The sequence below is a fragment of the Leguminivora glycinivorella genome, chromosome 7, assembly GCF_023078275.1.
Source record: "Leguminivora glycinivorella isolate SPB_JAAS2020 chromosome 7, LegGlyc_1.1, whole genome shotgun sequence".
In the NCBI taxonomy this organism is placed as follows: domain Eukaryota; kingdom Metazoa; phylum Arthropoda; class Insecta; order Lepidoptera; family Tortricidae; genus Leguminivora; species Leguminivora glycinivorella.
The window spans coordinates 11373773-11386509 of record NC_062977.1 but is presented as its reverse complement, the minus strand read 5'-3'; the positions used below and the strand labels follow the sequence as shown (position 1 = coordinate 11386509).

Sequence of the window (12737 nt, the reverse complement as noted above, 5' to 3'; positions counted from 1 at the left end):
TATAAAAATATGATATTAAAGCCTATTCACAAAGGATAGTACGCGTTCACCTACGCGAGCTTAGACTGTGTGCGGGGAACGCGCCTCTTTCATCGCCAGTGTCAGAGGTGTGTTAATGCATAAATAGAAAAAGATTCATTATTATTGACTCCGGTGTCGACAACGGCAACACTCGGGTCGGACCACACGCTCTAAAGACGGTACCTGTTATTTATTCATTGTAGTGAATCCTGTAAGAAATTTATATAATAGTATTTTATACAATCGTGATATAATACAAAACTTTTCAGTCGAGTACCATGTGTAGTACGGTACGAGAGTGAAAAGCTTAATTATATCACTATTGTATACAATACTTTTTCTACGAGTCATCATCTTCATCATCAATGGACGGAAATATTCATGCAAGTTAAAATTAATGTCAATAGAGTCGTTCACCGTTGTATCAACATCGAATTACCTACCTAGCAACCAATTGTTTGTAATAACCGTCTCTGATTGGCCAATAACGCGACAGATAAAAAAAATGTGTTTCAGATGCAGGAAAATTTGCCAGATATCGCAAATTAGTACAGAAATTGTATGAAGTTCTATTTTTGAAATTATTATAGTTAACTAAAGTCAATTATAATGAGCTTATTATAATTGAGTCGGAACTGCCATAGAGTATCCAACACTGAAAAGTTAGCACTTACAGTTTAGTCTGTGGTGTCCTAATTGACAGATTACTCATACTCATACTATACATTCCCTTCACAGAGACATAGCTGGGTACATATGGAACTGCATAAAGAAGGCTCTACCCTCTTTATGCAGTTGCATCGGTGTTTGCAACCTGATTTACATTTACATCTTGTAACTTCTAAGCATATACTGGCCACTTCAGTGTTGCCTGACTGGAATGGAAGGAAGAAGGAGACGAATGGGTACCACACTACCCATTCGTCTCCTTCTTCTTTCCATCCCCAAGAAGACGGACTTGGCAAATTTTGGTGTGGCACCAACGCCTGACTCCAAACAAGAACGCCCTGAGTCCCATTTCTCAAAACTGAAAGTTACAAGTTTTTTTTTTTTTAATAAATGGCCTCAGTCCCACTTGATGGGAATATTTTGCCAGTGTCAAGGTAAGTGCGACGTTATTCGGTAGTAGGCACTTGTAAATTGATAGCTAGATTTTACAAGGGCACGTGGACTATCGGCCGTCGATGACAAAAAAGGGGCTAAACGCGTTTCGAGATTAATTCTTCATCAGCTTCTCACTATAACATTAGTTTACTGCATGATAAGCTATCGATATTACACTTTAAACAACATTAATGAGCAAAAGAAGGAGAAATTATTCGCGATGCCACTAAGATGGCACCCGAACCGGAAGTCCAAGTTACAAGTTACAAGCGGAAGTTTCTTTGCAACTTGTCATATTAGACATTGACAACCAATTGAAAATTGTAACTTGTAGCTTCGAGAAATGGGCCCCTGGTACACTGTGCGCAGTATATGCTGATGCAAGGCAGCCTCTGAAGGAGGTATGTTCTCCAATTGTCGATCTTTTCTGGTACCTAAAGAGGTAGGTACTTCGACCACTCATTCACCGTTACGCAACGACTTGGTCTGAAACAATATGTGCATTATCATTTTAGAGTCTACAACTATCAAATTACAACTTTTTGGTGGATCACGTAACCTTCAGTATTACCCACTTACGTTACGTATCATACAAAATTATTACAAACTTTAGTAGAATCTGATTTGCCTCTGATATTGCTCCATCTTGTAATAGTTTGACACCTTGGGTGGCCTGGCTAAGCTTCAAAGCCAAAAGAAAACGTTTCCAGATTAGACATAGTATGGGATAGGTATGATAAACGCAGCTTGAAACGATCAACAAGGGAGAAACATGGCTTCAAACTATTACGAGATGGAGCAATATCATAGATAGGCTAATCAAATTCTACTAAAGTTTGCAATTATTTTGTATGATAGGTAAGTGTGTAATAGTGAAGGTGATCCACCAAAATGTTGTAATTTCATAGTTGCAAAATCTGTTTAAATAAAATGACAATGCACATATTGTTTCAGATCAAGGGTCCTTACGCAGCAGTGAATGAGTGCCGGAAGAACTTCTTTACTAGAAAAGATCGACACTTGGAGAACATACCTCCTTCCGAGGCTGCCTTACTTCATCATATACTGCCATTTGTCTAAGACTGGGGCTAAAGACATGCCAACCACATCCTTGCTGCCGACGCATTAGGACACCACGGACTCCACTGCCAGTCTAGTGCTGGCCGAATTTTGTGACACGCTGCACTTAACGATTTAATCCGCAAGGCTCTCGGCACAGCGAACATACCGACAACCCTCGAACCTGTCAGCTTGTCAGCAGCAGACGGAAAGCGGCCTGATGGTTGCTCGCTTTTGCCTTGGTTTCTGGGACGACCCTTGGCGTGGGGCGTGACCTGTGTGGATACCTTGGCTCCGTCCAACGTCTAACGTTCGGCCCAGAAACCAGGGACTGCTGCTGCAAAACGCCCAGTTTCAACGCCCAAATATGAATTTTTAAAAAACAACTACATATTTGCGGCAATTGCATTTGAATCATTTGGACCATGGTCATCAGACACCAAGCAGTTCGTGAAGGAAGTTTCCACCAAACTTGTCTGGGTGTTTGGTGACATACGCATAGGCTTTTACATCATATTTTTTTATTTAAAGAAAAAGCAAACAGTTGACATTTTTGTTGACTTGAATTTGCAAATCATAGATGAATATTTTTTTTTTATTTATTTACCATTAAATTATAATTGTAGTACCAAAAATAAATTCTTTGTTATTAATTTACTCGAAAACTATATCAAACATGACCTAATAGCTAAACCGGGTCTAATAGAGTTTTTAAAATAGAGGTATTTTAAAATTACGCTCACGGCGTCCCGACGCCGCGCGTCTTAAAGTAATTTTTGTGGAACTTAACGTTTGTGAAGGTGGATTAAAGTTATATTTTTTATAATCTATATTAAATAGGCTTTCATATCATATTTTTTATTTATAGAAAAAGCAAACAGTTTGTCATTTATGATGACCTGAATTTGTAAATCATGGATGAAAAAAATTTAAGGTTTTGCAATAAACTCCCCAGCTAAAGGGGAAGAAATATATATTTATATAGACCTGCAGGCAACCGTTTCAGTAGCGTTGCTATAGCGACCGACTGGGTCCGATGTCGTTGGCGGCACGGATGCAGAAAACTGATAAGCCGTATAAGGATTTAGTTCTTCCACGGTATAGGACGTCGACGAAGGGGAACAAATCCATATTGTACAAACCTGCAGGCAACGTGCGGACGGTTTCAGTAGCGTTGCTATAGCGACTGGGCCCGATATCGTTTGTGGCCCGGATGCGGAACTGATAAGCCGTGTAAGGTTTCAGTCCCTCCACGGTATAGGACGTTGCGAACGGATCCACGCGCTCGGGGATCGTCTGCCACGTGGCGCCATCTTCTTTTTGTTGTACTGTGTAATAGCTGTAAAAAAATATTACTCCTGTAAATAAAATATCAGCCGAAAGATGCCGCTGCAGAAAGGAGGAAGATCGGATCTCATCTTTGGCTGCTCGCATCTCAATTAACGCTCTTCGGCTACCATATTCAAATTCTTTAAGGTCAAAGAAGTGATATGACGTTGTTCTAATTGAAGATTCTGACACGATTTTAAGAAATGGAAACGATGATGTCGACAAAAAAATTCTTATTTGCACGATTTAAAAAACCCTGGGGTCTCTTATTGTCACCAGATGACCACACTTATATTGATCGGGATCATCATCATCATCATTACTTTTTTGTTTTTTAACGAGCTCTCAATATTTCGAGACAGTTATAAATAAATAAATATGTATATATTGGGGACACCTTACACAGATCAACTTAGCCCCAAACTAAGCAAAGCTTGTACTATGGGTGCTAAGTTGCATGCATTACGGTCCTGTGACCATCAATTGTAATTCATTTTTAGACTCTAGGGGTTTTGAGACACAGGCGGATAAAACGACATATTTTTAGCGCAATGAAATTAGGATAGTTACCGTAGGGGCGCGTAGCCGTCACTGCCGGGAGTCCACGAGAAGGTAATATGGTGCGGCTGTAGGAGAGACCTCGCCACGTTAGGCCGCGCCGGCGGTGCGGGCGCGGCGCGGTTCACTGTGGTCAGCACCAAGGCGCGCGCAGTACCGCCCCAGCCGAGCCGAGTTTGTGCCGTCACTGTGAACTGGTAGTACTTCTCTGACTGCAGCTCTGTGGCCCTGGAAGTAAACGTATTGTAATGAGCGTTGATTGCACCAGAGCGTCGGTCACCGAATTTAACGTTCGCACTTTATTGCATGGGATTTTCCATAGACTTAGCGGGCGTAGCACACTAGTGTGATAAACTCTATCGCGTCAGTGCGTCCTTATTGCACTTAGAAATAGTGCGAAAAAGATGGACTAATGTGATATGTGTGTGTGCTTTATCACGCGACCGTGCTTGCCTGCCTGCTGCGTTACGTTGATGTGTCTGTTAACTGTGGTCGATGCAACTGGCACCAAGTCGGATCATACACAGATTTTTAAAACATTATCTTAAAAGTAGGCATCAAAACCAATCAATACCTGAACGTTCTGTCGGATGGTAGGAACTCCCTTGAATACTGTTGTTGCGTGGAGCCGTTGAGGTGGTACGAAACTCTGTACGCCAATATTTCTCCGTTGGGGTCTTCCGGAACGTCCCAAATGATACGAGCCGTTGTGAATGTGACGTCAGGGAAAGACACGTTGGATGGTGGGCCAGGAGCTGTAGATAATACAAGTTGTTATTACAATTTCGCTTTAGTAAAACAGAAGAGAATCGATCAAATTATCTTTATTACTAGCGATGAAGTCAAGTGAACTTTATAGCCATGAAGAATTTAAATAAAACGCAAATAAGTACTCACTGTCATCGAACGTCCGCACCGTAACAGGGGGATCGCTCAGAGCTCCATCTCCTAACCTAGTGTACCCCAGTACTTGTATCTGATACACAACATATTTACGCAGTTCCGTTAGTGTGATAGTGTGCGTCTGGTTGGAGGGTATGGATTGACATTCCACTTTTTGATGGTCCGGCCTAGGAGGTGGCACTATGGCGGCATAACAAACTTTGTATCCTTCGATCAGGCCGTTTTGATCTTTAGCTGGGATGTCGCCCCATAGAACAACTACTGTTGTAGATGATGTTGCGTTAGCAGATACATTGTCAGGTCCAGAAGTCGGTACTGAAAATATACACCGATGTTAGAACTTCAACACTTTTAATAAAATAAATCTCACTCATAAAGGGTTATTAAATATCGGATTTAGAAATAAAAGATATGTATTAGGTACCAGCTTCTCTAGTCCTTTCCGTGGCCGTCGGGCTCTCAGTAGAAATGCCGACCTCGTTGATGGCCGTCATCTGTATCTCGTACACGGACCACTCCTCGAGGTTGGACAGTATGTGCGAGTTCGCCGTGTGGTCCTCGATGATGTTGAACAATGTCTCGTTAGTGCCGCTTCGCTTGTATGTGATATTGTAGCCTTTTGGGTTGCCGTACCATTCACTTTGCTGCAGCGGCTGAAATATTGTATAAATGATGTAACACGATTTAAAATAAACTAAATTTTAAAAAATTTAAGAGTACATTATATAGCAACTAATTTAAATCCTAATTTCTCTTAGCAAAGATAAGGAAAAAAGAGACCACAAAAAATTAGAAAAATTAATTGTTTCTGTGATCGTGGGGTCTTCTATTAGTCACGTGTCTCCTTAAAGCAAGATGCAGAAGAAAGTCTTGACGACATTGGTTATACTATACACGACGTCAGCTCGTTATAGTTGGCATTCCTTGCCGAACAAGTCAAATCTCAACAGTCAAATACTTACGATCCATCTGACGCGGAGATTATTAGCGCTAACTGCCCGTACAGTGACATTTCTGGGCGGGTGCTGCGGTGGAGCCTGGATAGTCTGGAACTCTTTGCACGGTTCTGAGGGCGGCGAAGTCCCTACGACGTTGGTAGCTATTACGCGTAGCCGGTACGTGGTGAACGGCACTAAGCCGGTCACGAGTATGGACTGCGCGTCTGGCGCGTTAGCTTCGAATACTGTTATCCAGGATGAGTTACGCGCCGTTTGTGCCTGTAAAATGAATGATAATCAAAAAAATCATAGCATCTAGAACCGATGTAAAGAAATTTGGTGTGAAACGTAATAATAAGTAGTCAAAAAATGTTATACATATAGCAACAGTTGATAAATAAATCATCACCAAGCATATCAAAGGTTAAGGATATTGATTTATTAAGAAGTCTTAGTAGGACGGAATCGATCCCTCACAGTATGACGATGCATATAGATCATATAGTGTGAGAATGACCTGTACGGTCCAGAGCGAGATAGAAGAGTTGCCGTCGAAGCCGGGTGTGAACTGCAGCAGAACGGAGAAAGCGCCTATGTTGGAGAGCGCCAGGTTGCGCGGCGCGTCCGGCAGCACGGGCTCGACCCCTGACTGTATGACCGCCGAGCGCGCTGGCCCTTCGCCGACGCCCGTCAACGCGGACAGCCAGAATTTGTAGTGTGTGCTTGCCTAGAAAAACGTGAAATGTTATCGTATATTTAGCCTGCAGTATAGACAAGCAGCTATTGCGAAACTTTCGGTCTCAATATGCGTATAGTTTTCATAAAGTTCTGATCAAAATTGTCGATTATCTGAAACTTATGACAAGTTTTCGAAAGTACGTACCTAAGATTATACCAAAGTTTTCAAGAAAGTTCAGTCACTTGCTCATTGTTCACATAGTGCTTATGATAAGTACATAATATTATTATACGTTTAAAGCTAGATGCACGATTTCTATGGTAAAAGCGAGGTAAATAGTTAATTTTATCAGAGCTGAAGGTGAAGGAGCATCTGTACTGAAATGTCAATACGAGTATATTGAAGATTACATATCATAATATCGGCTTGACGCAGTAGCTCGTATCGAATTCAGAAATAATAGAGTAACATTTAATTATTTCATTTATACTAATACTATTTTAAGTCCTGGGTAGACGTACCTACTGCAAACAATTTCAAAACAAGACTAAAATTTATAGGTATAATTTAGTTTCTGTAGGTATAACACAATATATAATATAAAATAACACCCGTTGAGTTTGTTTGGGGTAGCCTTGTTTGTGTTTTTTAACAAACACATCTAACCTATTACGAGTTCAACCACACAATGCTTACCGTAGTATACCAAGATTACCAGGCATGGGCATTCCGTTTCTAAAATAAGGTTGAACGTGCCAATCATTGTACAGGGGCGCCGAAAATAGATAGGTTTATCCTGCACGCTTCAAACCCTGAGCAAGGCGTTATTTAACATTATAATTAAGTTTAATTAAATGTATTTATTTGCGGATAATAGGTACCCAACTAGTTGCTAACATTTCAAAATGTTAACCGCCAGACAAACTCCTAGAACTGTAAGTACCTAATAGCTTTATCGTCATTTTTGGAAAAGAATGTTGTCGCTGGTTTTATCAAATAAAAATATGTCGCATATCTAACAACCAAATTGCTAACACAACGTGCGCATATGTAAGAGTAGCGAATATCATGTTTGCTCTACGGTTTAGTGAGTTAGCGGTCTGCATTAGCTGACGACAAATGTGTGTGTCAACGCCGGCGCGCCACGAAAACGCGACTGCCATCTGCGACGGTCAAAGGGTTCACGAGTCACGGCTCGGTACACTCGGATACGGTTTTGAAACGTTTTTGTTTTCACTAACTAACCTTGTCAATTTACGATTGCATTGTGAATCTCCGGTGGAATTAACTAATGCTAAACTGATACATTTTATATAATATGAGCAGCTGAGCACTCCAGCTGATTTAATTATTTTGCAAAGACAAAGAAATGTTCATTGTTTCAATATGTACCTACACTACCTACGTAAACATTAACCACCTTATAACCATTCACTAAAGTTATCAAGCCGATAAAGTTCGTTTGTCCCTTTCCGAAGTATTGGTGTGATAGAAAGGGACAAACGAACTTAATCGGCTTGATAACTTTAGTGAACGTCTATGAATAAGGGGGTAAATCTTTAGTAGTAATGTGACTTTCCATTGGAGAAGTGTCTATTTGTGCACATGAATTATAAGGCATGAAACACATGTCTACATATGGGTTTATTTTCGGCGTAACTTCGCAAATGTAGTACCTACATTTTCGTTTGTTTGTGAAGGATTACATATTTTAGAAGGAATAGGTATTTACTATGCATGCAATAAGCAAGATAAGAAAATAAAGAATCGTAAACATTTCAAGTTCTTATTTGTAATAGAAAATAAACCGTGTCACTCCGCTACGAGTGGTTTGATAAATAGTTGATTAGATAATTTTCTGAAAATTGTTCAATGTGGGTTGATTCAATTGATAAAGTGATATTAAAATTATAAAGAATTTACCTGTAAATGTTCTACTCGTATGCTGGTTACGTTGGGCGGCAGCGTTTCATTTATAGAGGTTTGTAGCTCATCTTTCACTTGGTAAGAGAGCTTGTATCCTATAAGAATCCCATTGGACTTCTTCGGAGGAGCCCACGAGACGCGTACGGCGCGGTCGGAGATATCATCAAATTGTAGGTTTGATACTTCATCAGGAACTAAAAACGCATAAAAATTATTAGAATGGCGCTTAAGATTACAGTAATTATTTCTTTTGAAAGTAAACAGCAGTACAGATGCATCTATACATGTTTTTTGTGACCTGGGTAAGTTAGTATGTCTCTACTTTCGGTACGATTATGTTCCCTTGAAAATATTTGGTGACATTAAAATTTACAAACGGACTACGTAGTAGGGGGAAATTAGCTAAAATTACGGCATAATTAATGGAAGGTTTTTTTTTTTAATTGAAATATGTACGTTATAGACTGAAGTTATTTTTCATCAACCCTCCCCACTCCTCCCCCTCTGCGTCACCCCTCTACCCTCCCTTAAAGTGCCGAAAATGCGGTTTTTCTCGATTTTGACAAAACTGTTGAAGATACAGAAAAAGCATGTAGGAACGAAGTAATCCTTAATAAATTTACTACAAATTATTCATTAACACTTTGGTTCTAGCACTTATAGTTTTCGCGTGATCCGTCACGAAAGTTGGTCCTTTGCTGCAATTTTCTTTAATGAATGTTAAATTTTCGCCCAAAATGCTTACGAAATCGTCGAAATTTGTTTGATATGACTAAAATATTGTAACCCATGACTAAAATAAAATTAAGGGGGAAAATTCACTACCATGGGTGGAATTTCCAATATGTCTTGGAATTCCAGTAACTATTTAAGACGTAATATTTTCACGGTAGTAGTCGCTAGGAGTACCATTGATCCATATAGTATATCGATGATTGGGGATGAGCTTTTGGTAGCTGTTGGTAGAGCCCTGGAGTTTCAATCCAGAAGCCGTGAGTTCAAGTTCCACCCATGGTAGTGATATTTCCCCTTAAAATTCATTTTCAGTTTATAATATTTTAGTAACATCAAACAGATTTCGTAAGCAATTTGGGAGAAAACTTAACATTCACTAAAGAAAATTGCAGCAAAGGACCAACTTTCGTGATGGATCACGCGAAAACTATAAGTGCTAGAACCAAAGTGTCAATGAATGATTTGTAGTAAATTTATTAAGGATTACTTTGTTCATACACGCTTTTTCTGTATCTTCAACGGTTTTGTCAGAAATCGCGAAAAACCGCATTTTCGGCTATTTAAGGGGGGAAGAGGGGTGACGCAGAGGGGGGAGAGATGGGGAGGGTTGATGAAAAATAACTTCGGCCTATAATGTACATATCCCAATCAAAAAAAATCTTCCATTAATTATGCCAATATTTTCATACATAACTTTCCAGAAGCAACGTACTATACGTATATAAATACAGAGTAGAGATTAATGAGGATAGATGGGCATAAACGTTAGTTATACCTAACAGCAAAAACATTGTGATCAAGTAAGAACATTGGGGTGAGGGTCAGGTCATTGTCGCTAAGAAGAAAAATGAACCACCTACATTTGTAATGTAAATTACAAAAGTACTCACTGTCCTCATTGGTTCTGACCAGAACAAACTCGCTGCGGGGTCCATCCCCTGGTTCAGTGAAACATAATACTGATATATTGTAGTCGGTGAATTTTTCAAGTCCGCTAATGATAGCGGTTTGTTCGGTCAGCGGATCCAAAAGATTTGGTGGAACACTGACGAGTTTCTGTTCAGTATTATCTGCTTCTAGTTCATCCCATCGCCAAGCTTGGATTTTGTAGCCCTGTTTAAAGGTACATATAAACTTCGTTAACACATTCACGGACACATACTGTCATCATGTGTCATAGACCAAAGGAAACAAATGAGTTCGCTACGGCTGTGGCCATACTGTGAGAGACGGAGACGTGTTAACACATCAATTAGACAATAACAATTACAAAAGTACTTCTAATAAAAAAAAAAGAAACGACGGTGTCTAACGACATGGACCGAATAAAAAGCGCATTTTTAAAAATCGAATTTTAAAACGAAATTCGTTCGTTAGTACTGACCAAGGTACTGACAGAATATTTAAAGTGTGTAAGGCCGTGGATAGGAAGAACATGACAAGCTGCGAATAGCGTTCGTCCAGTCCGCGACCCGAATGTTGAGTGAGGTCCAAATATACCTGGTTGATTCCATTAATCTTTTGAGGATTCGGCGGCGTCCACCAAACAGCGATGGAGGTAGAGTTGTAAGCTTCACACCGAACACTGTCAGGAGCAGCTTCTGGCACACCTTCCTTTGTTTTGATAGTGTAACTATCAGTGAACACGCCTACACCTTTATCATTGTAAGCCGCTATTTGAACGTTGTAATCTTTCCAGGTGATCAAGTCTTGGATGAGATAGTTCCTTTGGGCTTCGTTGGTGATGTTTTGGTTAGTCCAGGGGCTGTTGTCGTAGCCGCGCAATCTGTAGCGGATGACATAGCCAAGGATATGGCCATTGCGATGTTCTTCTAGAGGCGGTTGCCACTGAGTAATGATTTCAGAAGATGAACGAGCGGAGCCCATGAAACCAATAGGAGGACCGGAGGGAGCTGTAATACGCACAGTTGTTTAATAGGTATATGTACCTGCTACGAAATACAAAAGTTGCATGCTTGGATTTAGGCTAAATATAATTAAGAGAGATGGACGTTGAAGCCAGTTATCAGATCCACAATGCACAATTCATGGGAAAAAGTTCATTCAAACAATGTACTGCATATCAGATAAACATGCAAATTAGTGTTAGTGTAAGTGTTAGACCGAAGAGAAATGATTGTTTTAAACGTGCTTGCAAAAGGGAAACTAAGTACCTAATGCCATAATAATGCGAATTTTTCATTCATCATGCTAATGCTAGAATCAACATTTATAATTAATTAACTAAAAAAGTAGCTCATAAAATGGACGCATTCACGGAAATAATTTTTGTTTCTTTCAAACCCAACTGAATACATAGATCACATACACAATATTAAACCTATAAAGGCTATAAACATATCGTGTTCAGTCTTTCTGCATACCTTGACAGCATATAAGGTCGCTGGCAGCTTGATCACAAAGAGAACAGTTTATTGTAGTCACTTCCCCAAATTAGCTTTACCAGTAATTTGAGGAAATTCTTGTACTATATGAAGTGCCACTTTTAATGCCAATGACCAAATTAACAGTGTGCCGGTTTTTTTTCAGGGCTTCGTAATATGAACTTGTTTGAAAATGTTGCTTGTTAGCTTATTAGTAGGTGTTAGCGGATTTTTATAATGGTGAAAACTGTATAGTTCAAATTTTGGCAACATCAAGTTTTAATGATTTCATAGTAATTTTGAAATAGAATGTTACTCGTACCTTCTTGTGGTAATGTTAAAACATCAGTGGGGTCGGAGGCGGGGCCTTCCCCCACAGTATTGACGGCTGAAACTCTGAATTGGTAAGAAGTAGCTGCTTTCAAGCTAGTAAGGAGAACCCATCGTTGATTCGCAGACACGTTTGTCGGTTCTGTTACCCAGTTTAACAGAGGATCTGGTGTAGGACCTGAAATCAATGACATACATAAAGCGTGTTTGAAACAAACAACCGACCGTTATTTTAGTTTCGTCGGGCGAAAGGCGAGGTGATGCCATAAAGGTCAGGAAAGAGATTGCTTTCTACCTCCCGTTCCAGCCTAATGACGTCACGTCCCGTGTGACCACAGACCAACCCCTATAGACATCCATTACAAGACGACTCGCGGTCGCCAGCCTTCCTAGTATTTGCACTGATATAAGCGCGGGCGCTCGCCGTGCCCGATCAGTATCGACCAAGTAACAGACCCGAAAGCAGCGCGTGTTTTTCGCACTAAAAAATTGGAAAAGGGTATTTTGATGCCTTAAAGATGTCCACCTGTAGTGTGAAATGGTGTGGAAAGGTAACAAGAAGCTCAAATTTAAAAAAAACAGACGGCATTACATTCCACAAATAAGTCATATTTATAATTTATTCAGAGCCGGCATAGGTCAACTTACATTGGCCACTTACGCGTCAGTAGAGGGACAGTCATACTTCTGTCCCTTTTCATCTGGCGCGACTGCCCGCCGTCCTTGAAACGGCCAATCACAGCGCGCTTAACACATTCCCCGCCCGCTCCT

At 40.2% G+C, this 12737-nt stretch overlaps 1 protein-coding gene across 1 annotated transcript in view; it reads right to left on the bottom strand.

Annotated features, from left to right (window-relative positions):
- LOC125227878 (protein sidekick) overlaps positions 1–12737 on the bottom strand; it is an 84190-nt gene that overhangs the window by 11116 nt on the left and 60337 nt on the right. The window contains exons 10-20 of the mRNA XM_048132256.1: positions 11959–12144; positions 10753–11165; positions 10143–10365; positions 8515–8711; positions 6430–6639; positions 5937–6191; positions 5399–5627; positions 4969–5289; positions 4646–4826; positions 4084–4299; positions 3327–3523 (exon numbers count right to left, since the gene is read on the bottom strand). Coding sequence (XP_047988213.1) covers positions 3327–3523; positions 4084–4299; positions 4646–4826; positions 4969–5289; positions 5399–5627; positions 5937–6191; positions 6430–6639; positions 8515–8711; positions 10143–10365; positions 10753–11165; positions 11959–12144 — 2628 coding nt within the window. The remainder of the gene's footprint in view (positions 1–3326; positions 3524–4083; positions 4300–4645; positions 4827–4968; positions 5290–5398; positions 5628–5936; positions 6192–6429; positions 6640–8514; positions 8712–10142; positions 10366–10752; positions 11166–11958; positions 12145–12737) is intronic.